This window comes from Ambystoma mexicanum, chromosome 1p, assembly GCF_040938575.1.
Source record: "Ambystoma mexicanum isolate Mex_15411 chromosome 1p, UKY_AmexF1_1, whole genome shotgun sequence".
Lineage (NCBI taxonomy): Eukaryota > Metazoa > Chordata > Amphibia > Caudata > Ambystomatidae > Ambystoma > Ambystoma mexicanum.
This window is the reverse complement of record NC_090921.1, coordinates 1,272,758,422-1,272,786,250: the sequence shown is the minus strand read 5'-3', so window position 1 is coordinate 1,272,786,250 and position 27,829 is coordinate 1,272,758,422. Positions and strand designations below refer to the sequence as shown.

The 27,829-nt window shown below is 46.7% G+C and overlaps 1 protein-coding gene across 1 annotated transcript in view; it reads right to left on the bottom strand.

Moving 5' to 3' along the window:
• SCAF1 (SR-related CTD associated factor 1) overlaps positions 1 to 27,829 on the bottom strand; it is a 472,414-nt gene that overhangs the window by 434,665 nt on the left and 9,920 nt on the right. Inside the window, exon 2 of the mRNA XM_069605191.1 lies at positions 2,451 to 2,712. Coding sequence (XP_069461292.1) covers positions 2,451 to 2,687 — 237 coding nt within the window. The 5' untranslated portion in view covers positions 2,688 to 2,712. The remainder of the gene's footprint in view (positions 1 to 2,450; positions 2,713 to 27,829) is intronic.

Genomic DNA, 27,829 nt, shown 5'->3' with positions numbered 1-27,829 from the left:
CCCTCTAAGTATTCTGGAATAGAGTCCAACACAATATTTTCCAACTCCACTAAGAGGCTGACTGCAGATTCCTGTACGAAGCAGACTGCACACATCCATGAAGGGATCACATGTTTGTGATGTAAAATGGTTGCCAAGACTAGCCAATGTAAAATAAACAAAATATTTAAAAAAGGTTCCTTTCCATAAATCCTAGATCCAGCCGATTGGGGCTAATACTTGAAAGCGTGTTAATCTGGGGAGGGCAACCGCACTCGAGAACAACTGTTTCAGCTAGTTAACATTGTTCATCACCACTAGGTTATGATGGATTCTTAGCAAATAATTTGCGGCAAGCCTCAGTTATTGAAAATAACAGGCCCTCATCTAGCTCCTACTTCAGCAAACGTAACAATGAACAAAGAGCACTTACAGATAAGGAAGAAGTGTAAACACCTTTGAAGAATTCCTTGGTTGACTCCCCTTGTAAATAAATCTTGCAAATAGCAATATACGATTCTTCTGCCTAATTGGCCCTATAAAAATCAAGCCTACTATGCCCCCAACCTATCACAGGTATTTGCATTTATTTAAAACATGTTTTGTTGAATCTGCGCACTCTGCCCACGCAACCTAAGGCATGTTTAATTTGACATAAACAAGCAGATATTGATCTAAGCTTTAGTTTGGTGTCTGTTGCTATGCAGTGGACGTCAAAGTCTCACAAATGTATAGGGTTTACAGCAAATGTGACCACCAGCAATAGAATGGCCTCAAAATGTTCACTTGCCACTGGAGAATAAGGAACAGTGTGCAACGCATGTTGATAAATGAAAGAGCAAGTAACGTTATGCCAGATTAGAAGCTTGCCACTTGGAGCGTGTACTTCTGCTAAGGGCTGTAATTTGGGTTGCTAAAGGATGGGACCAGCAGTGTTGAACAACCCTAAATACATACCAGCGGGCGGTGAGGATTGTTATGCTCTTAGCTGCATGCTGGTATTAAACCCAAAGGGCAGTTTGAAGACATTCTGAGAGGCCTATCCTTAATTAATGATAACTTTCAAAAACTATTTTTTACACAAAAGATCACTAAAGATGGCTGAATGCTATGGATTTCACAAAACGCTAACAGCGGCCAATTGATTAATCTGAAGAGACCTTTGGTACCAGCTATTATGAGGAGCAACTCGCTTGAGTAGTGAAGAACAAGTTTATAACCAGCTTTACAAGGCTATAACCAAGAATCTATCAGTTGATAGAGACTTGGATGTTAAGGTTACCTTAGGAAATGCTAAATCAATCAAAAAAGCCACCAAAGAGCTAGCACCTTTGAAAGCAACTGATAAGAATCAGAAGTCCACAAGATGTCTAGACAGTATAGCATGGAAAGGTTAAGTGGCTTCTCGGTGAGCTACTCACAAGATTTAGCATGTTACTACTGTTGAGACATTTTTAAAAAGGCACGTTTTTGGAAACTAAAAAAGAGGTTTGTCAAAACTGTCTGCAATGTGGGAATCTGCAGCAAATACAGCGAGGTAGATGGAACAGGTGCATCTTTTGTAGAGAATGACAAACAAACAGTGGTATTGATCACAGATGCATGCTTATGTACTCCAAATAGCAGTGAATAGAGGATGATTATTTTGGCACACGTACACATTTATAATTGTGCTTAAGCAGTTCAAGACAGACAGGATTGATGCAAAAAAGTAAGTGGATGAGAATGTGCAGCTTCAAGTAGTGACTGTAGGTGTGAAAATGATCTAGGCTTCGCAGCTAAAACGTGCATAGCTGGTAGAAGCTTGCGTTTATGAATGAAAGTGCAGGGATAGAAACTGCTGACAGCTCCTAGTTTTAGCCAAGAAAAGTCAACTTAGCTTGACGGCAAGAGTAAACAGAAGCTACTTTTGACTTCTCTGACCAAGGTGTGCCATGCAAACACACTCCTATGATATTAACATTGTTTAGAGTCTTCTGCCAGTCACCACCAGCATCACTCAACAGCCTAGGCTTGTTCGGAGATGGTTTAGTGTGCTCCAGCCAGGGATATCCAGACTGTGGTCTGGATAAGTATAGAACAAGGCAGAAGAGGTGGGAAAAGCATTCAAAAGATATATGCATAGGTATAAAGGGATAGTAAGGTGGAGAAGAGTTGTGAAGTTTGATTAAAAGGAACATAGGAAACCTTCAACAGAGTGTTAAACCATAATGGTCAAATGTAACAAACAAAAGGTTTGTTTTTTATCATACGTGGAAGTAAGATGTGGTGCACCCTGTAGATCAGCACCCTTTCTCCAGAGGTTGCACCTTCCCATCGTTCGATACGTGGTACTGATGCATTGTTTTAGCTCTTGCTCATCAATTATTTATTTCGCTCTCTAGAGGCGTATATGGTGAATTGGATTCTGGGTATATGAGATGTACTTGGATGTGCATGGCAAAAGGAGTTTCCTGTGTGAAGTTACTTACCAGAATCCTCATTCGCTCGTTGTGCAGGTTTACACGTCTGCCATGTTGTGGCGGACAGTGTACTGGTCTTTTAGGTTCAGACCCAAGCCTTGCATTCTGCTGCGTTTTTGTTTCTTGCTTGTCTACAGATGGGCTGGATAGTCTTCCACCATCAAAAGTGGATGTTACTTTGGCATCCGGACTCTCCTCTGCACTATTCTCTGGCACCTTTGAGTCCTGACTGTCTTCCTCATCCATTCCTGCAGCCTCTCGAGCAAACACCCTGAGAAAGAAAGAAGAAAAGTGGTTAAAAGAGCAAAGCAACAAGTGCATATGAACAAGCTGTAAGCCAAACATAGGCAATGCTGTTAACAAGGAACAGTCGGAGGGAAGCAGGAGAAAGAGAGAAAGGGAAAGAGCAACAGTAACTTTAGAGAATTCCTTTGGATATGAGATCAAACAGAGAATTCATCCCAGACCTCAGACTTATTTTGGCAAAGTACCACCAGCAGAAGAAAAATAAAACATTAAACATATGATTAGAGAACATGGTTATCCTTATCGACACACTGAACTTTGAAACGTCTCAGTTACCGAAAACTATGCTAATGATCTCCACTGAAATACTATACATATGTGCAATATCCAGAAACCTAAGTTGCTTGAACTACAGAGTGAGTCAAAAAGCTCAGCTCTATTGCAAATGTGTATCCTTAATGCTCTGTGGGCTCAGCCATGAACACAAGACAACACACCTGTACAAATGGGATCATATACTACAAGAAAAGAGTGAAAAGGTGTGTGGGAGCCCCTCTACTGATATTGATATTTTATTTCTGTTGCGCTCATACATAAGTGTTTCAGAGCGCGGCAAGGGGAACAGGGGAGAACAAAAACAACGATCTTACTAGGCCCAGTGACCTTGAGAATGCGTAAGTGCATGGGGGAGGGGGAGAAGTGCATGGAAGGAGGGGCGAAAAGGAGAGTGCGGAGCAAGGAGAAAAAAAACAGATGTATAATAATAAATAAAAAGGCAACAAACAATGGTAGTGCCGCCAGCAAGTGCTGAGTTTAAGGCAGAAGGCTGGCTAGGTCTGATAAGTGCAGGAGAAAAAATAAAAGGGGGGGGGGGCTATGGGTACAGATACAGACCCCAGTGCAAGGGGTGGGCCGGCGGCAGTGCGTGAGGGTGGCACGGTGAGCAGGTACCTGGGCCCGGAGGACAGAGGGAGCCAGGTGCATGGTGCAGAGGGAGAACAGAATCAGCAGGGGAAGGTGGGGGGCGAAGGCAGAAGCAAAGAGGAAGGTCTTGAGGTGCTTCCGGAGATGGTTCTCTACAAGTTTTAGAGTGGCAGGGAGGCTGTTCCAGGGGGAGGCCCCAGCCGAAGACCGAGATCTACCCACAGCTCATTTCTCTGAGAAACGACTGACCCCGAGGGAGTTAGAGGTAGAGGAACAGAGAGTCCCAGATTGGAGGTATTTGCTGAGAGATAGCTGAAGGTGTGTTGGACCCAGGCCCCAGAAAGCCTTGTGCACAATGCAGAGGGTTTTGAATGTAATCCTTGCATCCACTGGGAGCCAATGGAGAGATTTCAGGGCTGGAGAGATACAATGCCAGGGCTTGAGGCCAAGGACAAGTCTTGCAGTCTTGTTCTGGATAAGTTGCAAAGGGCGGAGAGTACAGGCAGGTAGATTAAGAGGATGTTGCAATAGTCCAACCTAGAGAGAACCAGAGCTTGGGAGACAGTGAGCTTCTGGGGGAATGAGAGGAAAGGAAGAGTACCTCTGAGGAGGTGCAGTAGGATGTTTGACTGATACATCAGCGATGTGGGTGGAGAAGGAAAGTGTGGAATCAAAGGTAACAATGAGGTTCTTGGCCTCGCAGGTGGGGATACGAGGAGAGCCAAGGGATGCCAGCCGGAGAGTGAGGGGAAAGGAAGGTGACGATATGATATGATGTGGCATTTATAACGCGCCTATACACAAGTGTTTCAAAGCACGACGAGGCAAGGGAGGGGGAACAGAGGGAAGACAGAAAACGAGCTTACTAGGCCAAGTGTCATTCAGATCGTGCAAGTGCCAATGAAGGAGGAGCGGGGAAAAGTGCAGTGCATGGGATAAAAGAGTAACAAGATAAATAACTGCCAGCAGGCGGCAAGTGCAGGGTGAGTGCAGAACATAAGTGCTAGTGGGGGTACTGTCGGGATACAGAAAACAGTCCACAGGTGCAGGGGTTGCCAGGGAGGCAGGGAGACAGTGCAGACGTGCATCTGGCAAGGCTAGGGCCCGAGATAAGATGGGTGGGCAGGTACCAGTGCAGTTTCAGTAACAGCCAGGACTTTAGCAGGGGCGAGGGGGAGAGAAAGCAGAAGCAAAGAGGAGGGTTTTCGGGTGCTTCTGGAAACAGGTGGTTCTCCTCAAGTTTCAGGGAGGCAGGGAGGCTGTCCCAGAGGGAGGCCCCAGCCGAAGAGAGATCTGCCACCAACTCGTTGCTTGGAGAAGCAACTGACCCTGAGGGAGTTGGAGGCGGTTGAGCGAAGAGCTCGGGAGGGAAGGTATCTAGGAAGAGAGAGTTGAAAGTATTGAAGCCCCAGAAGGCCTTGTGGACGATGCAGAGGGTTTTGAACTTAATCCTCGCAGCCACTGGGAGCCAGTGCAGAGATTTCAGTCCTGGAGAGATACGATCACTGGGCTTGAGGCCAAGGACAAGTCTCGCAGTCCTGTTCTGGATGAGTTGCAGAGGGCGTAGAATGGAAGCAGTCAGATTTAGAAAAAGGCTTTTGCAATAGTCCAGCTTAGAGAGAACCAGCGCTCTAGAGACAGTGACCTTCTGGGGCAAGGAGAGGAAAGGAAGAATACCTCTGAGGAGGTGCAGCTGCTAGTGTGACTTCTTAGAGAAGTCAGAGATGTGAGGCGAGAAAGAGTGTGGAGTCGAAGATGACCAAGGTTTTTAGCCTTGCAGGTGGGAGCGGGGACTGGGATAAGAGAGGCCGGCCAGAGAGCTACAGTGGAAGGAGGGAGTGGGTGTGCCGATGAGGAGAATCTCAGTCTTCCTGGCATTAAGGCAGAGGTCATTGGTGGCGCACCACTCCTGGATAGAAGACAGTCAGAGATGGTGTGCGATGAAGAGGATCTTGTCTTGTTGGCATTCAAAGATCGTTGGCGGCACACCAATCTTGCATGGCAGTGAGGCAATCGGGTGATGAGAGAAGTGGAGGAGGTGGCAGTGGGCAACCTGAAAAGGAGTCGAGTGTTGTCCGCGTAGCACTGGAAGTTTGAGCAGAAAATGGCAATACAGCGGACGAGAGTTGCCAGGTATTGGTTGAAAAGCCAGGGCGAGAGGTTAGACCTATGGCGAACACAACAAGTTGTGTGGAAGATAGGTCATAGGAAGGACCCAAGTTGGACCTGGGAGGGTCGATCAGAGAGGAAAGAGGTCAGCTGCAGAGGCCTGCAGAGCCTGATCAGTGATACCCAGGTTATCACAGACACGGTTGCGCAGGATGGTATGGTTGACTGTGTCGAAGGCAGAGGAGAAATCGAGTAGGATGAAGACAGAGGGAAGGCTAGAGTCAAGGTTGGAAAGGAGACCCTCACGGATTTTCAGGAGAGCAGTTTCTGTGCTCTGAAGCCAGACTGATTGTTATGGAGACAGCCAACAGAATCGGAATGAAGGTTTAGCCGAAGAGATGGCCAGCTTTTCGAGGAGTTTGCCCAAAAAGAGATTAATGGAAATTGGGCAATAGTTGGTCGGACAAGAAGAATCAGCTGTAGGTTTCTTGAGAAGAGGATGCACAAGGAAGTGCTTAAGAGGGGAGGGGAAGGATCCTGAGGCAAAGGAGTGGTTGCAGAAATCGGCAAGGGCCGGAGCGAGGGTATCAATCTGGTCCTTGATAGTTTTAGAGGAACAGAGATGTACCTGTTTTGACGAGGCTTTCATAGATCGAACTACTCTAGCGACCTCATCAGGGGAGAAAAGAGGAAAGGACGAGAAGGTTCTGGAGGAGGGTCAGTGAGTACAGACGGAGAGGAGAGGGAGTAGAGGAGAGGGTGGAAAAGATGTCCTGGGTTTTTGAGATAAAGTGAGAGGCAAAGGCATTGCAAAGAGCCCGAGAGGCAAGAGATGGGGTAGAGACTGCAGCAGGGTTGGCCAGCTCCTTACAGATATTAAAGAATTTGGCCGAGTTGTTAGATGCTGCAGAGACACGGGCTTGAATGTGGACTCTCTTCTTGGTACGGACAGAGAAGGTGGCAGCAAAAGCCTCGACTGACAAGCTTCATGGGCCGGATGTCCAAGAGCCCTGCCATTTAATCGCATATACTATACCACCTTCTAGAACATTCGTAACAACAACAACACTACAACATCCCTCTTGACGCCGCCCGCTCTCCCCCACCAACCCACCCTCAACCGAACAACGCCAACTGGCCTGGATCACACGCACCCTCCCCTCCCAATACTAAAACTTGGGTGGTTATCGGACGGGTTGCACGCACCATCCACAGTCCGTAGTCAAGTATTCCTTCCATCATAAATTGGTTCACCTTTCAATTGCGACACTCAGAATTGAATCTCCATCACAGTAATTAAGAAGACATGCAATAATAGGTCGTGGTGGAGCGCCTGGTATTGGTATGACTGCAGAAAATCCTGTGCACCCGTTACACGACAGAAAGGAGAGCTCACTCTAGTCAAACACTGTTCTACGCATTTCTTCAACAAATTCTTCCATCCATCCCGACATCTGTGCTTCCCTTACCCCAACCAGGCGTATTAGACTGCCATGCATGCCCCTTTCAAATCTTCTTTCTTTGCAGTTACTATCTTCATGGCCTCTCCATTGCTTTCAACTTGGAAGAAATTGTTGTTGATGAGTCCTCCTCCCTCCAACTCCCATATCCGATTCTCTACATCTTCAAGTCTGGCACTGTGTTCAACTGCAGTAAGTCCACTTTGCCTCTTAGGTCGTCCAACTTGATGTCAATTTTTCCTATGCCGGCTTTAAGGTGGAGCAAAAGATCCTTGATTCATGCCTCATAGTTGTCTTGGCCATCTGCAGTTCTTCTCTTCTTGCTCTCACCAAAATTGCACCAACTCTCAAACGCTGTCCCAACTCCGTGAGGAGATGTCTGCTTCTTTGTTTTAATAGTTTGGCTTGGGAATTGTTTCAGTGATGGCCCTGGTTGGTAGCAGGGTTCAAAATTGCCATGAGCTGAGCGCTATGTAGCTCCTGGTTATAGCCAAGGGGAGCATGGTTAGCTTGAAACTAACAGCTACCAGGAGGTCCGTTTGACTCCTGGGGCAAGTGGTGCCATACAAACCTAGCTATGTGATATTAACTATGTATGTTTGGGGATGTATACAAAGGATGATAAAGATTTATTGTGCAGTCTGTACTAGCTCCTGCCTAACTGGTTATGCCGGATACCCAGGAGCTCCTTTTTGCTCCTCATCAACAAATCCCAATTTCGTGCCTTGTGGTAGGCCCATCTCCCCATTAGATTTAGCCTAGTTGAGTGACTGATGTGTAGTTAGGGGGGGCGCTACTTTCTCCCGATACTATAAGTCCTGGTGTTGCGTGGGTTCTAATCTAGTTTGGCCTCTTCTCAAGCTCTCAAAAAGCCTAGCCTCCTCCATCTTCGGATCATGCAGCAGTCCATAGGTATGAGGCAGTCTGCAGTCCTAATGTTGATTCTGCTGGTATGTTTGTTGGCTCCAAAAGTGAATCTGCAGCTGAGGCTGGACTAATAAAATTTCAGCAAACATTTACTAAGGCCAATTTCATTGGTATTTGTTTCCCAATTCAAATCTCCCTCGCAGCATGGCAGCACTATGGATCCTCTTTCGCTACTCGGGAGTTATTTCCTTTTGGGGTCTCTAGCACTTTCCCTGCGGGGGTCGTGACTGGGCACTGAATGAGGGTCCAGGTAGAGGTTAAGGGGAATCCTGGCAGTTAATTTCGCACCTCAAGGGGTCTTCTCACTCCCTGGACCTCAAAGATCACCAGACTGCCTCGCTATGCCCTCCATATTGGCTACTTTCCCACAGTTTGTCTTGTGCGAATATTGAAGTGTAGTTATTTTCCTATTCTGTAGGTACTCTGGAATACACCAAGGCTCTTAAGTGCAGTGCTTTGTTTCTTTAACCCAGTCGTTTTGCCTCTATTGAATACTCTAATATGAGAATGACATCACCCTGTAAAGTTAAGATCCAAGTATGGATTGGTGGGAATCATATCATTGTGGTGTTTTTAGGCAGGGCATCTGGTAAATGGATTTTAAGATTTAACTCTGGGACAGAGTTCCGATGCTTAAAATGTTGAGGATCGAAAGGAATCCTCAGTGTTCTAGGGGTATTAATTTCTGGTGAGATAGTGATGGTGCCATGAACCATGTTTCTTTGTGGAAGGCAAAATGCTGCCATTGGTGCCAGTCAAAGGGAAGGTGTACTTCATTCTCAAAAAACTGTGCAGTGAGCAATAAAAATGAAATGTGTTAAAAGATTTGCTGTAAGAACTCTGGAGCTGTTGAGTACTCCGAAGGCATACCTTACACACAGATTGACTACAAGTAGCTGAAACGGTTGATGGCCAAACCAGCAACGTTGGCAAGTGCCCAGAGGTGCTAATTTAGCGAATTGGGTATTAATCTGGCTGTGGAGCATGGTCTTGTAGCATGCGCTGGAGTGGTTTTCGCTCTTACGTTGTATGTAGCACCTGCTTTTCTGCCACTGGGTCGGGCAGGTCAACATCCCTCACCCAAGGCCATGGATAGATACAACAGGAATTAGCCATTCCCCACCCTTAGACAAACTTGACAGGAAGGGGCTCAATGCAACCTGCAAATAAAATTGATGTTCAAACGGGAGATGGGCTAGAACCTCCCCAGAGTCTTGGCCTTCCCACAAATTTTTAAATGTGTTTTCGGGATCCCAATGGGGGACTCTATTTATAGAAACTCAGTACAACTCCCTAAACATTTCACACTATAAGAAAACATTCTCTGTTCCCCTGGTGTTAGTTCCTCTGCAGGATCTGCCATGTCAACCCACCATCCAAGGTCACATTTAGAGAGACTTAAGGTGAGCTGATACCCCTACTTTCTACCTGACACCACCCACTGAAAGGAATAGCCAAGTAATGGCCCAAGTGGGTGGTTCTGTCACCTACGTGGCCTTTGGCAGGAATCGAGACACCTTTTCATCTATCCTTAAACCTTAACTTACTCCTACCCAGATATACATTGCCTTACCTAACCTCCTACCCGACTCTAATCCTCTAATAAATAACATGCATCATATTACCTATAACTAGAACTATAAACATAAATTTAAATATATTGCAAACAATGACTCACAAATATATCACGTTGAATGGGGGTGGCTGCTACTGGAGTCAGCCACCCCTCTGTTCGGTATCTTTTTTCTATGTGATGCTGTCCTAGTTGGAGGGGGTCTTTGAAATGGGGCATGTCCGCCCCAGTCCTTTGCCTTTCATTGGTGGTGCCCGCTCAACAAGATGGTGAAGCACTTGACCATGCGTCCTTCACCCAGATTATCTCTCAGGTGGCCTGGTCCACCACATGAGGCCATCTCCTTACTGCTGCACTCTGAGCAGCCACAAATATCTTATTAGATTACCCCCATGCCCTGGGAGGGCCAATCGTTCTAGTGCAAGTTTCTTCTTCAGGCGGCATCCCCATTGTCATGGGGTTGCTGCAGTCAATCACGGTTACGTGCGATTTTAACGTATCACAATATGATGAATAATTTTACTATGAACTAAAAACAAGTGTATATGTATTGTGAGACAGCTGAAGGAGTCTCCCTGACTAGTCCCCAAGGATCTGTCATCCAGGTGGGCAGGACACAGCCATCGCTTTTGGATCCTGTTCCTGGAGATGGACTTGTTAGGGAGGATCACCTGGATGGTGGGGGATCCTCGGGGAGTGGAAGACACTGACGGATGAGACGCAGTAGCCCCCTTCTTTTAACACCTTTTCCCCATCTTACCACATAGCATACTCAGAAACCCTGCCCCCCGCCCCTTTCCAGACAAACACTTTTGCACACTACGAAAGACGGACTAACACCAGAGCTATTTACCCGACATGTCCCAACACAAGGGTCAGGCAAAGTCAGGCAACTGACCAGAATCCCCCACACCAGATGGCCTTTTCCCTTCCCCACAGGGATAAAAGGTGGAGCACGAGAGCACAATACGAGCAAGGCAAACCGCACGGCGAGAAAGCTATCCCAGTGCGGCAGTTCAAAAGGAGGAGAAAGAGCGAGAACCTAAGGGGCGACAAGGAGGGAAGCAACCTTGTCCTTTCCAACCCAGACCCAAGAAGCCTGCGTGGAAGGAATCACAAGACCGCAAACAGCAGCCAGCGTGGGTTGCAGCAGATGTCAACGGTACACAAAGCCCTCCTACACTGATAAGCAGGACAGGGAGAGATGCTTGTTACAGTGGTACCGTCCTTGACTACAGAGACAAAAAAGCCAAGCAGTTCACCACAGCCGGTTAGTCTAGGAGATAACCGACAAGAAACCGAACTGTGTTGAACGAAGTGGCAAATGGCAAACTGAGGTAAGTTCAAAGAACTGTTAACATCTTAAGGGAAAACCAGATGCAGAGGGGTCCAGCACCACGTGGGTGCTCACTCGAGAGACTCGTTCATTGCCCTTTTTGTTGAAACTACCGATACCGGTCTAAGGAGAGCCGCCAGTTAACGGTCAAAGTGGTCATAACAGGGGTCTAGAAAAATCCCCTGTGCAGTCCAAAGTCTTTGACCGACAAACCATTGGAAAACTAATGGAAGCGAATCACTCCTATTGGGAAAGCAGAAGTATAAGAAAATGCAAAGCTGGCAAACGTGAACCCGATGGAGGGATGCCTGCAAAGTGGCGAGAAGCATGATGCCCCAATGAACATTGTGTTGACAATAGTGAATCCGACATAGGGAGGTCCACAGTGGATTGTCTAAAATGACATTAAGACTTGTGAACGCCACATGTGAAATGGTTTTGGAAGAAAAGCCGCAGTGAACCAGAAAGATGGAGGCAAACATTCAAGAAGGGTGTGAGCCCAGAAGAGGGGGACCCAGAGGAGAAAAAGTCATCACCCAACATACATACGGAAAGAAACCTTTTTGCTTGTTATTTTGAACACATCAGGCTCTCGGAGGCGAGAGACTTTTTTGTAGAAAAGCGACTTACCCACCCCGAAGGTCCTGATACCGGAGAACGAACTGTAGTCTCGTGCCTGGAAAGCTCAAGTGTGTGCTGTGCTCATGAGTCACGCCTTGTCCCGTGCTCAAAACATCAGGAAGGGAGCCCCACGGCTACCACATCCTGACTTATCATTTGTGAACACTTCTTTCTTTCTTGTGAACCCTATCCCACTCTTTTTGTATTTAGTTGTAAGGTTTGGCAATAGGTTTTTCTTAGTATAGGCCCTTTTGTTTGACAAAACACCACTAGGACTGCCTTATTATTCGATGGTTGTAGCTTGCTCCCATTGTAGATTTGGGCTTAAATAAGGCATTTTTCCAACCTACCTATACAGTTTAATAAACACCCTTGAACTATGATCACTTGTCTTTACTGTTGCACCTATGAGTTCCTTACAATATCCATACCAAATTCTGAATCCATTCCATCAGCTTCTGCAGAATGCAAATCATGGCATATTATGCCCTTTTTGCAATTCAGACAATCGTTCCACCATACAAATAAACTCACATAGCCAATATGTCGTACTAATGCTTCTAAGATACAATTTCAGATGGTAATACAAAATTATTGTAAGCTTACAGGCTTCACACATGGCCAAGTATCTCTTGGAGAAAAAAAACTTAACAGTAGGTATAGCATACCACAATGGTGCCACAACTACTTCAGGCCACTACACTGAATAGGTCAAAAAAAGAAGTGGTTGGTTTGAATGTGACGATACCTCAGTTACTCCAAAACATAGGTTACTAGCAAATTTAAAAAAATGCCTACTTAATATTCCTGCAACCCAAATTTACTCACTAAACTAATACACCAGCGGTATCTAACTACTTGAAAAACACTTCATTGCAAAGCACTCAAAATACACCATCTCAATTCTTATACAACAAAACATCTTCTAAACTCATTTTTATTTTATTGATCTAGTTGAAAATCAACTTTTCAATAAGAATTGATGCATATATAATAAGAAAAATATATAAAACAAAGATTATATTGTGCTTACATCATAGTATTAAGATATATTTCACAAATAAGAAAAATAAGAATAATAGAAAACAAGCAAGGAAAAAGTAGACAAAAGTGATACAGCAATACAAAATGTGGATATCCAATATACAATGTTTGTCATCTAGTAACAAAGTATGATTAGTATTAGGTCTTATCTTCAATTTTGAGCTCTACAATAAATTTGGCTATTGCCAGCTGAATCATCGGTATATTCGTGCGATACAGTTTGGATCCTAAAACTTGAGTCGTCAAGATTTTGTAATTTTGTAAGTGAGGCCAAAAGGGCAAAATGCGCTTGGTTGTTAAGATCTTACATTCAGTTAGTAAGTGCTGAATAGTCTCTTTACACGACGGAATGCAGCAGAAACGACAAAAGTTCTCTGCTTCAGTAATTTAGCTGCGTCATGCTTTTATCATGTTTGTTTCGACTAGGTCCAAACGAAAACGCAGAAAGGTCCGTCTTAGCCTTTCATCAGGACATTTTAATAGGTATTGTTCGGTGACGCAAAATTTCTTGTCAAGGCAAAGATTGTCCTTGTATATTTTCTACTTTCTGCACTCGTCTAGAGTAGAGATCCAGTCTGCACATCATAGTTTGTTTTTAGTTTTTGTAAGGATGGAAGCCAGTGCTTCTTTTGATATATCCGCCGCCGCCGCCAACGCGTTATTCATAAAGGTTCTCCGTTTCTGATGGAAATCCGGGTTTGATTTGAGCATATAAATTGCTAGCTTGTTTATAAGAAGATCAGTTGTTGAAGCCATAATAAGCTTTCTATACAAGCTCAGCATTTTAAAGCAGCATTGCGCATACAAGGATGAAAGCCCAGGCTCATACCTTATTGCACACATCGGTGTGCTCTTTGGTGTGGATAGGAGTCTCTTCCTGCATTTTCCTTCTAAAAGTGTTCAAAATTATTTTGATTTAGGGAGTTTTGGATCTGTTATGTTATGTTATCTGAACTTGTAGAGCGCACGGTCGCCCTAGGGCATCATGGCGCTGGTGAGGAAGCTATCAAACGGGAAGCACAATAGTGGTCAGAGAGCTAAAATAAGGTAGTTTTCAGTGCTTTCCTGAAAGCCAAATGATTGGAGATAGATTTGAGTGGCAGTGGGAGGGAGTTCCACAACCTTGCCGCAGCAATGGAGAAGGCTCTGCCACCGAGTCTTTCCCGGGTATACTTAGGAACCACCAAGAGATTGGTGTTCAGGGAACGAAGGTTGCGTTCCGGAATATAGCGGACAAATTTAGTTTGAAGAAACTCAGCACCTAGGCCATGGATTGCTCGGTGGACAATACACAGTGATTTGAACTTAACTCGCTGGGCCACTGGGAGCCAGTGGAGTTGGCGAAGCACTGGCGAGATATGAGCTCCATAGGGGGAACCTGTGGCCAGTCTAGCTGCCAGGTTCTGTATACGTTGGAGACGTTGAAGAAGGCCTGTCGGCTGAGCGAGGTATAAGGAATTGCAATAGTCCAACCGTGAGAGGACTAATGCAGCAACCACAGGAGGGCGCATAGCCTCTGGGATCATAGGAAGGACCCTCTTAAGTACCCTAATCTGGTGGTGGGCGGATTGGCAGACCGTAGAGACCTGATTTGTCATGGACAAGGAGGTGGAAAGAATGACTCCTAAATTCTTTACTTTGTCCACTGGACAGGGCAGGGGGCCCAGTGAAGTAGGCCAAAAAGCAGGGGTCCATAATGACGGGCAGGGAGGATAGCCCACCATCATCACCTCAGTCTTGTCGCCATTAAGCTTGAGCCAGTTTTGGTCCATCCAGACACCGACTGATGCCAAACAATCATGAAGAGAAGCTGAGACCTTAATATGATCTTGATCCAGGCGGATCAGGATTTGGGTATCATCCGCGTAGGAATAGCAATTAAGTCCATACGAGCGGATAAGGCAGACCAGCGCCCATATGTAGATATTGAATAGGATAGGGGAAAGAGAGGATCCCTGGGGGACGCCACAGGTGAGGGCACAAGGGGCAGAAAGAAAAGGGGGCATAGCAAGGGTCTCAGTGCGGTCTGCAAGAAAGGAGATAAACCAAGCCAGGACTGATCCAGAGATCCCGATTTGTGCTAGACGTGAAAGGAGAATAGGATGGTCCACCGTGTCAAATGCGGCGGACAAGTCCAACAGAATCAGAGGTCCAACAGAATCAGAGGTCCAACAGAATCAGAGGTCCAACAGAATCAGAGCTCCAACACCACCTGCATCCGCAAGTCTGGACATGTCATCTTGCACTGAGACAAGCACACTCTCTGTTCCTCTTCCTGGCCTAAAACCTGCTTGGGCAGGATTGAAGATCTTAGAAGATTCCAGAAAGGAGGAGAGAAGGGGCGTGACCAGAGATTCCAGGAGTTTAGACAGGAACGGGAGCAGGGATATGGGGCGGAAATTAGAGGGGATAGTGGGATCAAGAGATGGCTTCTTAAGCAGGGGAATAACCCTAGCAGATTTAAGTTCCGGAGGAACCAGACCAGACTGGCATGAGTTGTTTATAGCCGCTGTGACGTCAGACAGAATGTCTGGGGCAATAGTCTTCATCATACTTGCCGGAATAGCATCCTCTGGGGAAGCGGATTTAATTTTAAGAATCGCTGCTAGAACCTCTACCTCCGTGAATAGAGGAAAGGTAGACCAGCTGGCACGGGGGTCAGTGAGGGTGAGTGGCACAAAGCTAGTGGTGCCAGAAGATTGCATAGCAAGAGATTTGGCGATGTTAGATCGTATCACATCGATTTTCGTAATAAAAAAAGATGCTAGGTCATTGCATAGCTTTTGCGATGGTTTGACCATCGAAGTAAGGGGTTCAGAGGAGGAAAGTGATCGAACAATAGAAAATAGTGTTTTAGGTTTACATAGAGCACTTTCAATTTGTTGGGCAAAAAAAGTGGCTTTAGCCAGCTTGACATTGGCTAGGTAGGTGGAAAGACTGAGCTTATACAAATCTTTAAGCAGAGGGTCATAACTAGCTCGCCATTTGCGTTCGGCTTGTCTAAGTGACAGGCGGGCGTTTTTAAGCTGATCTGTAAACCAGGGCTGAGAGAGTAATCTCCGACTCTGGGTAAGTTTAGGTGGAGCGAGAACATTGGCGGCGGATAACAGCGATGTTGAGAGCGTGGATAGAGATACAGGTCCCAAGGAGGTACACTTAGAGACGATACAGGCCCCAAGTGCCTTGGGATCAACTGATCGCAAGGAGCGGTGCAACGTCTTGGGGGGGAGAGCTTTACAGACAGGAGTGACTAGAATAAACGGGCATGAAATCAGATGATGATCAGACCAAGTCACTGGATCTGCACCGTATAAGACAGTTTGTATAGTTTTTTGTAAATAAAAAGCGATGACGGAGGCATAAGAGAATTTTCCAAATTTCCGCTGGATTATCACTGCTTGCAATGTGGCTGTTCTCATTTTAGTCCCGATTTCCTGCAGATAAGGTGTATCAGATGGCTGATTGTTAACGTTAACTCCCAAATACTTGTAATGATGTACTATCACCAATTCATTTCCATTTAGGCGCCATTTAAAGTTGCGAGATTTGGATCGCATTTTAGGAAATGTACACAAAGGGGGCCATTCCGAGCTTGGAGGTAAGGGAAAAAGGATGCCGGTAAGTGATTAACTGCATCCTTTACCGCTACGGCCTATTCCGACCAACCAGACCGCTATTTTCGGCACCGTAAAGTACGATGCAGTAAATCGTGATATTGGGCCACGCGCGCGACACACCATGCCGATATTAGCGGCATGGCATGAACCGGAGCTGATCACAAGCAACGTGCACACGTAAATAACAGCCTCCTCAAGCCCGTTAAGTACCTTACCGGCAAGGAGTACATACAGGCATCTCAGAGAAGGTGTAAAGAACCCTGAGCAGTAGTCCCCAGAGCCACAGGTCCACACAATCAGCACAGGTGTAGCCAATGGAGTCTGCCACAGCAGAAAATGTCGACACCCACACACCACACCCCCTCCCGCTCAAAATGATAGCAATAGTGGTAGCAGTACAAGAAGCAGGAGGCCCTGCTTGCAAGGGCACAACTACAATAACACCACAGAGGAGAAGGAGGGTGAGACAGGCCCAGCATGCAGCAGCAGTGCAGCCACCGTCACCACCCCAGCAGCCCCCATTCCCACGCATCAGGTCCAGTCCCTCAAGCTACCCCTGAGCAGATCCACACCCTGTACCAGCTTGACTGACACCATCACCACCATAGTTGGCCTGAGAAATGAGGGTATAGTGTGCATCATCGAAATGCACACCGCTATCCCCCCTCAACTGAAGGTGGTTCATTTCACGGACACAGAAGCAAGTGCTGGATCACCTCCTCAAGCACACAAGGGACTACAAATCCCTACCATGGACAACCCAGGAGATATACAACACAAAAGTTGCCTCCCATGCATTGCCAGGCATGCCAAATTGCACAGGTACCCTTGACTGCACCCACGTGGATTAGGCGGACCTGCATGGCATGGAGGTGACGTATCGCAACCGCAAGCAATACCACTCCACCAACGTGCAGACGGTATGCAACGCAAGCAAGATCATCACACATCGGTGGGCCCCGACATACAGGACCAACTCATGACTCAATGGCCCAGCTGAACCCCCCCCCCCCGCTACCCAGCCACATGGGGCGACATGCAGGACGACGTGCCTGGCTGCTTGGTGAGTTGTCTGACTGTCATGCCAGTGCATCAGTGAGGTGAGTGCCTGCGTAAACAAACCGGGATGAAATGTCGACGCCAGTGCACGATGTGCACTCCACCAAACACTGTGCCACAGAGCCAGTGTAACGGCTCATGAGTACAGAAACCCACATTGATGTAGTAACGCACACACCTAACACTACATGACCAACATGTGACAAGGAAGAGTGTGCCAAAGGACGGCACTGGAGAATTGATTACCCCTCACTACTACGATCCTAGAGGTCGAGGTACTTATGGTCACACACGCACAAGTCTACATGACAACATTAACATGGGAAGTCAACAAATGCAAAAATATCTGCACGTCAACATTGACATAGAAAGCCAACCATGACAGTCCAAACAATTACCTTCATTGCCTACACATGCAGGTGATTGTGGCTGTCCCTTGACACCATGGTACAGGACCCCTGTTAGGAACCCACAGAACTGGCCCGAGGAGGCCTACAATAATGCCCATACCCGTGCATGTGTGAAGATGAAGCTGGCACATGGCTTGTAGTAGGCACATATGAGTTGCCTAAGCAGGTCGGGTGGGGCACCCATCTACTGCAATGCGTCGGTGTCCAAGACCCCCATGTAATGTGTAATGCTGAACAAAATGTGCATCCCTTGGAACGTGGCCCCGTCCCCTAACATGGGACTGCTGACACCAGATGGAGTGTCGGAGGAGGAGGAAGGGGCAGGAGAGCATCATGGTGCCGGTGCACAGGAGGGACATGTCGTGTGGCAAACATTGATTGGACATCAAAACCGAAACACAAGTCAGCAGAGGGTGGCATGACATGGGCACATAGGGCACTGGGTGTGGGGATACTTGTACACCATGCACTGTCAGATATGATACACATGCTCAATGATGAATGTCCACACAGGTGTAACTTTGCAACACAAACGGTGTATTGAAAATGTAACTGCATAAGTGTAAACATACCCTCCACCACCCCATCCCCCAACCCCCTCCCCCAACACACCCTAACCCACCACCTCCCTCCCCCCAACACTCCCTCACCCACCACCGCCCTTCCCCCCAACCCCCTAACAGTAGTCCCATGGTGTCCATCAAGGCCACATGTGGCAGCTATGCTAACTACTCCTTTCTCCCGGGGCCCGGGGGAGGCATATCTCGGCAGCGCAGTGAGCGTAGAGAACGTCGCAGTGGGCTTGCCGGGGTTTTAACGACTGGATGAGGGGGGTGTCCTCTTGCTGAGGCGGCTGAGTGGGACGCGCAGCCTCAAGGGCATCTGCAATGCGTCCAAGGACTTTGCAAAGGCGGTTTGTACTTTCCGTCACCGCCTGACGAATTGCCCTTAGTTCGTCAATCCACTCCAACCTGCTCTGGCGGTTGTCTTCCATCAGCTCAGTAATGAGGGCAGTGAGCTGTGCCGCACATCATATGAGGGGCTGACATCCCTGAAGGGGATTGGGCTTACATGCCCTGACAGGGCTTCAACTGGGGGACTGGGCATGGGATTGGCGTCTTCCGGTGCTTCACCACGTGCACATCTGCCAGGTGTGTGAGGCTCCCCTGAGTCGCTGCACGACACCTGGGGTAATTGCTGGGCTCTGGAGTGTGGACGGTGGGGTCTGATTCCTCCTCTGACGCTCCACAGATGGACAAGAGGCTGTGCACGGTTTCATGGGGGGGGGGGCCGTGGCTGCTACCCCCACAGCGATGCTGGCCTCCTCTGACCTTGGGCTGGTCAATGTACCTTGCGCCGATGCAGGGAGGGATGGGGTGGTGCACCCTCCATGGGCCTTTGAGGAGCCGGGGTGGGTGTGTCCTTCCGTGCTGGTATGCGGCGGACCCTGCCTTTGCCCCTGGAGGTGGTGGGACAGCTGGTCTCGGGCTCCCCGCTTTCATGGTCACTGCCTGTAGGGGTAGAAGAGAGGGACGGCATGAGTGATTGTTTGAGACTCTAATGATGGCTACATTCACATTTCAGTCATGTGGGGTTTGTGGCCTTTTGGGTATGCAACAGCACTACTTTATAATCATGTGTATGATATGTAAGTAGGTGTCAGTCACTTATCCTGGCCTTGTACTGTGCAGTCTGACTCGCACACTGGCCACCCAGCTGCACATCATGGGATGTGCCAGTTTGTGCACTGCGTGAGATGTGCGTTATGACCTTGCACTTGGGCCTAGCTTGGGTGGCGGTTGGTTCAGGATGATTTGGATGGGGAGGTGGGCACCATGACAAGGTGCCTTGGACGGCTCTTGGGAGTGTATATATCATGTAATTGGCATTGGCAGTGTAACTTTGGACACTCACCTCCATCAGCGGACGATGGTGCCCCACATTCCATTTCGCCAACGCCCTCTATGGATTCCGTTCCAATCAGTGCAGCACATGTCTCCTCCCATGCCATCAGTTTCATTGGGGAACTTGGGCCCCCTCCGGTCTGCAGTGCCTGACTGCAGTTGGCAGAGAGGATGCTCCGCTCCCTCAACCGCAGGTCCTTGGGTGTGCGGGGGGGCGGGTTATGCCAACTGCGCTCACCCTCTGGGCGACTAGTGTCCAGATGTTCTTTTTGCGGCGCACCGGCTCTCGGCGCATGTCCCCGCTGAACACGATGTCAGCGTGCTCCTGCAGTGTGTCTACCAAGGCCTGCAACTCATCTGGGCTAAATCGCTGCTTGCGCAGCCGGTCTGCCGTCTTCTTTGGAGCTGTTGGCATTCCTGAAGGGTGTGATGGCCTTTTCCAGTGTTCAGAATGCTTCCAAGGGTGCTGCCCGATGAGGGTGGCAATGGATTGGGTTTTTAAAGATGGCCGCCGTGCTCCTTCCCGTTCCTGTGTGATGGCGATATTCCGGTTCCGTTAACGGTGGCCGTAATTTACGGTAGCCGTAGTTTACAGCCAACGTTATTTACGGACATCGCCAATTCCATGGCTGTATTAAGTACGGCACGCATCATGCCGGTAGGGGGTTTTACGGCCCTTTTGCGGCATGCCGCTAGGTATTTCACCGGCATGGCCCAAAGCTCATGGCCGCGATGTCGTAATGCGCTGCAATTAGCGGTCTGTGATCAGATCGGACTCGTTCTTTGCTCCATGCCGGTAAAGCCCGGTACTTACCTCCAAGGTCGGAAATAGGCCCAAAATCTGTTTTGTCAAAATTGATTTCAAGAAGATTGTCAGCTGCATATTTTTCCAGTGCCTCTAGTAATTTTTGAAGACAAATAGGCGTATTGGACATTAATAGCAGATCATCTGCATAGAAGAGCCAAGCTATTGGAGACTCTCCAATTTGTGGAGGATCAGCTGTAACAGACAAGAATGAATTACTCATGTCAGCTATGTAGAAATTAAAGACTGTGGATGCAAGAACACATCCTTGCTTCAATCCCCACTCAGTTTATCGGAGCAGATAGTTTGTCTTCTGATGTAAGCCTGATATGTATTGAGGTGTTTGTATGTAACTGGGTAATTATGTTTATTAAGTTCTTCGGACACCCTGCTAATAAACATTTTCGAATCATGCGAGTCCTACTTACTGAGTCAAAATCTGATGAAGTCCACAAGGCCATGAACGGAGGGTGCTTTATGTTAATATGACTAAATTGAATCGCCACAAGAGGATTCAGGGATGTTTCCATGCCCGGTACAAGCCCTATCTGATGCGGATCATAGAGTCTGTTTTGGTTGATCAGGGTTGTTAGATTCATAAGGATTATCCTGGAAAAAAGTTTGCCCGGCACGTCAAGTAATGCTATTGACCTATAACTACTAGAAAGTGATCGATTCCTCACCCTTTTTTTATTAAAAAAAAAAATTAATTGAAAAAATAAAAAATGTTTAAAAAAAATACAAAATTTGGGAAGTGATGTTTTCGAATTGCCGTTACTGGATTGTTTGAGTGGAAGGCTCTCCAAATGACACTTTTTGGGACTTTGATTAGCATTTTGGGCAGAGTTCAGGGTCGCTAGGCAGGTATTGTAGATGTTGACTTAAATTGTATTTGCTTTGTCCCCCCCCCAAATAAACAGATTGTTAAAAAAGGGGCAGTAGGAGAGTGATCCCTTATAACATCAAGATTGAGAAAATATAATCTGACATACTAGTGACAGACAGCCAACAACAGGTTTAAGTAACACTCAATAAAAACCCACATCATCTGTACTGGTGCTGTGGATATGTAGTGTTAGCTTACATCCGTTTAACAAAGGAACAACAATGCTTGGAAGTAGGAGAAATATATCCTAACAGAAAGGATTCTGTGACGCACGAAAGGTCAATGTAGACGGTTGACAATAGGTCATATATGTTCAGTAACACTTACTGATTGATAATTGATATATAAACAGTACTCCATGAATAATATCAAGCATGAACAACTTAGGTTAATTGACTGCTAGGGACCGTTTTGGGGAACAGTAAAACGCCAAGGCTAGGGCACAGGGTACTCCTTGTGCAGGGCACAGGCTTTGCAAGGTTTAGTCCTGGTAAACATGCCGAAAGCCGCCACACCGTAAATAGATTGACCGATTAGTTGGTAGAGTCAATATATCATCACACCACTATTCATGTCTTTTTGGTGGATGGGCTAAGGGCACTCCGAGTCATACCATGCATTGCTTCTCTTATGGGGAGGTTGATGAGTCACAAAACACTGGAGGGAAGTCCCTACCCAAACACAGCTGTAAGAAATAGAATATATTCCAGATGGTGGCACACCTGTTCTGCTCCCATTACAGCCTGCAAACACCACACAAGAAGATATAGAAACTGCCAAATAAAATGTAAGGTGCCCACACACAAATGAAGAACAACAACAAAGAGGTAATATGTAATGGACAAACCAACATTCTGGTGAAAAAAGAAGGGGGCCTGAGCCGAGGAACAATACACTGTGGTTGCCCTTATGGGGTGAAAGGACAAGTCATGCGACCACAATTGAAGTGTTGCCAAAAGCCACAAAGAACGCCCTGTGAACAGAAAAGGAACGTGGATCACGCCCCCTTGCAACTACCCGGCCCCCCATTACCCGCTTCCATGCCCCAGGTAAGGTTGCCCACGGCCTGCGCTACCTCCAGCATCCACTAATTATATATATTTTTTTTAAAGACAAAGCAAACGTGCTCTCGAGCGTCCTCTCCCCGCACCCGACCCCAGCCTGCTTCCCCGCTCCTGCCATCCGGCCCACCAACACTGCGATTGACCACTACGGACTAAGCAACTTGCAACAGGGAACTAGTCCCCTTGCAACAACCCAGCCCTTATTACCCGCTTCCATGCCCCAGGTAAGGGTGCCCACGGCCCGCGCTCCGTCCAGCAACCACTAATTTTATTTGACCTATTACACTAAGTTCAAAAACAACACAGCTGGGAACGTGCCACGCCATCACTCATAACAATTAGACGGACAGGAAAGAAAAAGTGAAAGAATATGCCTACCTATAGGACAACCAGATACATAGAACAAGAACTATAAGGATTAAGAGACATAAAACCCACTAACCATATGCTCAAATCTCTGCATACCTATCTCACACAAAAAAACAACCGTCTTCTCCCTTCAGCAAACCACACAACACAAACACATAAACCGCACCAACAGCACATGAGGTCTTGCATCGATCCGATATTCACACCAAAGCTCAGCGCACAGTGAAAACCGAACTGAAGCTGCCAACAGCACACCATTTTTCTCACTTTCCTATTCCCTCTTCACCCAACTAACCCACCCCTGCCTTAGCACCTGCGGACCAATTCCATTGGCGACAGTGCGCAGTACAAATACCTTTAAAATAAAAAATAAAATAAAAAGCAAACATGCTCTTGGGAGCGCTCTCCCCCCACTCACCCAGGCCTCCTTTCTGCTTCCACGCTCCCTACCACCAACACTGCGATTGGCCACTACTCTGCTCTTAATACAACCACCCAGGGCATCCCCACTGCCTGTGCAGGCCCTGCGACTAAAGGCCCCTAGGCAAAGGGCATCTCCAGACAGTGTCTGCAGGTGTAAGCAGGGGAAGCCAGTGGCCAGCAGTCAACCAGCAGCGACTATCAAGGTAGGTGTGGCTTGGGTGGGGAGTAGAGCAATCACCGTACTCCGGAAGCCCTGCCACTCTACATACCCTCAGAACATAGACCAGGATGCTAATACTAACCGTTTTGACAACTGGCGAGGATTGGGCTTATTACCAAAGCCACATTAAGATAGTACTGTAAACACTAACCTGTGCCACATTGGGACAGTACTCTGAATATTAGCCCATGACACAGTGAGACAGAACTTTGAGTGCTATCCTGTGCCACATTGGGATAGAACTGAGAATATTGCTTTGTGCTGCATCGAGATAGAACTGAATACCAGCCTGTACCAAACTGAGATAGAACTGTGAATATTGACCTGCGTCACACTTAGAGAAAACTACGAATATCGCTTTGCGTCACACCTAGTGAGGACAGTTATCATTGGCCCCAGCCACACTAAGAATAGAATTGTGAATGCTCTCCTGAGTAACACATACAGAGAACTGTGACCACTGGCCCGGCCACATTAAAATAGAACTGTGAATACTAGCCAGCACCACACTGAGGTAGAACTCTGATAGAACCAGATTAATAGCTAGAGAGTTGCCCTAGCTCTATAGCCTCTGACTGGATAATCCCCACAGCCACCAACCACACAGTCTGTTTCACCGTAGCCACATATTGAACCAACACGTTATCTAGCAAGTCATACCACCAGACAACCCACAAGCTAGTATCGGACAAACTCTCCTCACCCCAGACTAACCACGTGAGGCAGCCAGACTAAGCACGAAAGACTGACTCGCGATGACAGCATCACACCCACAAGCAAACAAGCAAGGAAACAAAGAACCGAACGAAACCAATCAGGAAAAACACGTACAATCATAACAAATAACAGAGCCAACCGGCAAAAGCACTGCACTGGGGCTACCGCCCCTGCAACTGCAAACCCAACCCAGAAGGAAACTGCAAGGAATTATAAAACCTACCAATTTTACAAGGAACGCGAGCCCGACAACCCAAACGAAAACCAAAAGAAAGAAACACTCCGAACAACCCCACAACCTACCGCCAAATAACAAAAAAAATGACACGAAAATGAAAAGGACCACAAGACAGACAAGGGGAAAGAGAGAACAAACCCAACTGAGCGCCGCCACCACAGATCCACAACTGTGGAACACACCCCCATCAACTAGACCAAAAACAGAACTGCCGCCAACAGAAGAGAAAAGTCCCTATATCCAACACCTTACCTCGCAAACAACCACTCAACGGAACAAACCAACAAACGAATCAAGAAAGACCGACAACAGAACACATCCATGGAGAAAAACAGGCAAAGCCAAAAGGGAACATGATCGCCACCCTAACCCCATATATCGGCAAAACAGAGGACCCACCCTTCAGCAGCCACAAAATTTAGAAGAGGAACCCGAAGGAAACAAAAACACAAGACTTAACCTAGAAGAGCTATTCAATGACACAAACACAACTGTACCAACACCACAATCAGAGACCTACATTGAAGAAAACCAAAACACCAGTCAGAAGACAACACCAATAATAAAGCACAAGCCAAATTATACCATAGAAATCCACTGCAACCTAATCAACGCAATATCAATGTCAAAACACTCAGATCTTCGACCTGCTGTGCGACAACAGTATCGACATTCTATTCATCACAGAAACATGGCTGGCCGACAACTACTAAATCACTCTCCAAAGCTGCCTCCCCCATCACCTTCAAATGCCTACAGCTAAACAGGAAAGGAAAAAAAAGGAGGCAGCCTCTCAATAGCATTCAAAGTTCACCTGAAAATAAAAACAGACGAACCCCTAAACATTGAGCACTTTAAATCCATGGTCAGACACTTATCAGCGAATCCAAAAACAAGCATTAAATTCATACTGGTTTACAGACCACCGACATACGATGCAACCTTCGTCGGCCACTTCATAGAAGCCATCACCAGCATAGCCATCCAACATGAGCAGTTGATAATCCTGGGGGACCTTCAACATATGGTTCTAAGAAAAACATGCCAAATCACAAAGCTCACTAAGTCAGGCAACCAACAACCATGAAACTAAAACAACTGGTCAAAGGAGCAACACACTCGGCAGGGCATACACTTGACGCAATTTTCGCCAACAAAAAAACACTGCACCGCCAATACAGATACTTTGGAGCTGCCATCTCATCATCCCAATTTGTGATCACACTTTGTGATCACGCTACCAACTAAAGCTACCAACCAGCCCCTCAAATTCCCATCCACCACAAAAATAAACTGGAAAACCGTCAAAACAAGCAACCTATTAGAACAACTTGAGCTGACAAAACCACCCGCGACCGATCTGGAGAAGGCAGACCTAGACGGAAAAACAGACCTACTACATAAATGGATTGCTGACACAATCAAAAACATTGCCCCGAAAAACGGTTTACCCCCTCAGGAAAAAAGAGCATTGGCAAAATAGTTCACCCCACTACTAAACACCATGAAAAAGAAAAGCAAGAAGCTGGAACTAGAATGGAGGAAAAAATATGACTGAGATAAGAAAACGAAATGAGAAACCATCAGGTTGCGACAACACTCCAATACCTTCACAGAAACTATGCAACAACCTAGCAGACCATTTAAAAAATAAAATCCGACAAATCATACAAAATAGACCTACCAATCCTGACGCAACCAATCGGACCCAACGAGGAGCCAGAGCACAAACTCCAAAACTTCCCGCAAATATCAGTGGAGACATTAGTCAAGCTGGTAAAACATAGCAAGAAAGCAGGCTCGCCCATGGATCCCTACCCCCCGAACATCTACAAATCAATCCTCACACAAGGAACGCCATCAGAATACTACAGAAATCTCTTGAATCGGACCGTATCACGAACTTTCAAATCTGCATATATTAAACCGCTTCTTAAGAACACAAGTGGCGACGTGGACCTATTTCAAACATCCCCTACCCGGCAAAACTCCTAGAAACCTACGTATACAAACTAACCCAAGAGCATGTAGAAAAACACCAGTTGCTGGACCAAGCACAAGTCGGCTTCAGACCCGCAAGAGAAACTGAATCGGCACTCCTATCCATCTGGGACGACCTAAAGACAAACGCTGACTAACAGAACCTCAGCTTCAATTCTGCTTGACCTTTCGGCAGCATTCGACAGAGTAAGCCATGACACCCTCATCAAGAGATTAGAAGATATAGGAATAATATTTACCACTGCTCTGGATAAAATCATTCCTAGCGAACAAAACAGAAACTAAACGAAACCCTTCAAATCTGCTCCACAAGTTAACGACTGCGGAGTACCACAAGGATCCTCACTATCAACACTGTACTTTAACATCTACCAGACGCTGCTAATCAAAATCTTATAAAAATACAATCTTACAAGCTACAACTATGCAGACGACACTCAAATCATCTACAAAATCGAAGTTGCACAAGCAGAACACTCAACTCTAGGAGAAAGTCTCCAAAAAAAAATCTATGACTGGATAAACGCCAACAACTTCAAAATTAACCCAGGAAAAACAGAAATCATGATTAGATCCAAAAACCAAGAGACCACCACCACCTACATAACGTGGCCGATAGAACTGGGAACCGCGCCCACATCACCAAACTTAGTCAAAAACCTAGGAGTGCTAATGGAAAACGACTAACCTTAAAACCACAAGTAAATGCAATAATTAAGAAGCGCTTCTACCTCCTTCACTCAACAAGAATCCTACCATTCCTGTCCTTCACCCACAAAACACTGACAATCGTTGCCCTCATCATGTCAAGAATCGACGATGCCAACAGCCTCTACCTCGGAATGCCGGAACACCTGCTGAAGAAACTACAACGCATCCAAAACGCTACGGCTAGACTCCTCCTCAAACTTTCTAGAAGAGATCACATCACACCGGCGCTAGAAATGCTACATTGGCTTCCAAACAAACACATCACGTTAAAAAAAAAAAAAATTGCAGAACACACAGGGCAATCAGCGGCCAGGGATCAGAATTCCTACAAAAGAAAATAACCATCTACAAGCCAACGAGACTCCTCAGATTAAACAATGAAACCCGCCAAGGAACCAAAGCCATAAGCCAAGAAAAAACTAGGGGGGCTCCTCTTTCTCCCACCTGGCAGCAAAAACCTGGAACAACCTCCCGAAAGGAATAAGAAACACAAAAGACCACCTAAAATGCAGAAAATTACTAAAAACATGGCTCTTCAACACCTCCGAGCCAGACGGAAACAAATGAAACAATAAAACCGAAAATGCAAAGAGAACCACCCGACAACCCATGACGGTACAGACAACACCTAGAATAGAGAGTGAACACCCGCAAGAACAAGAGAGACAATGCTAGGCAGAACCGACCACGAGCGACAACCCAATCAGGACAGAACAATAGCTAA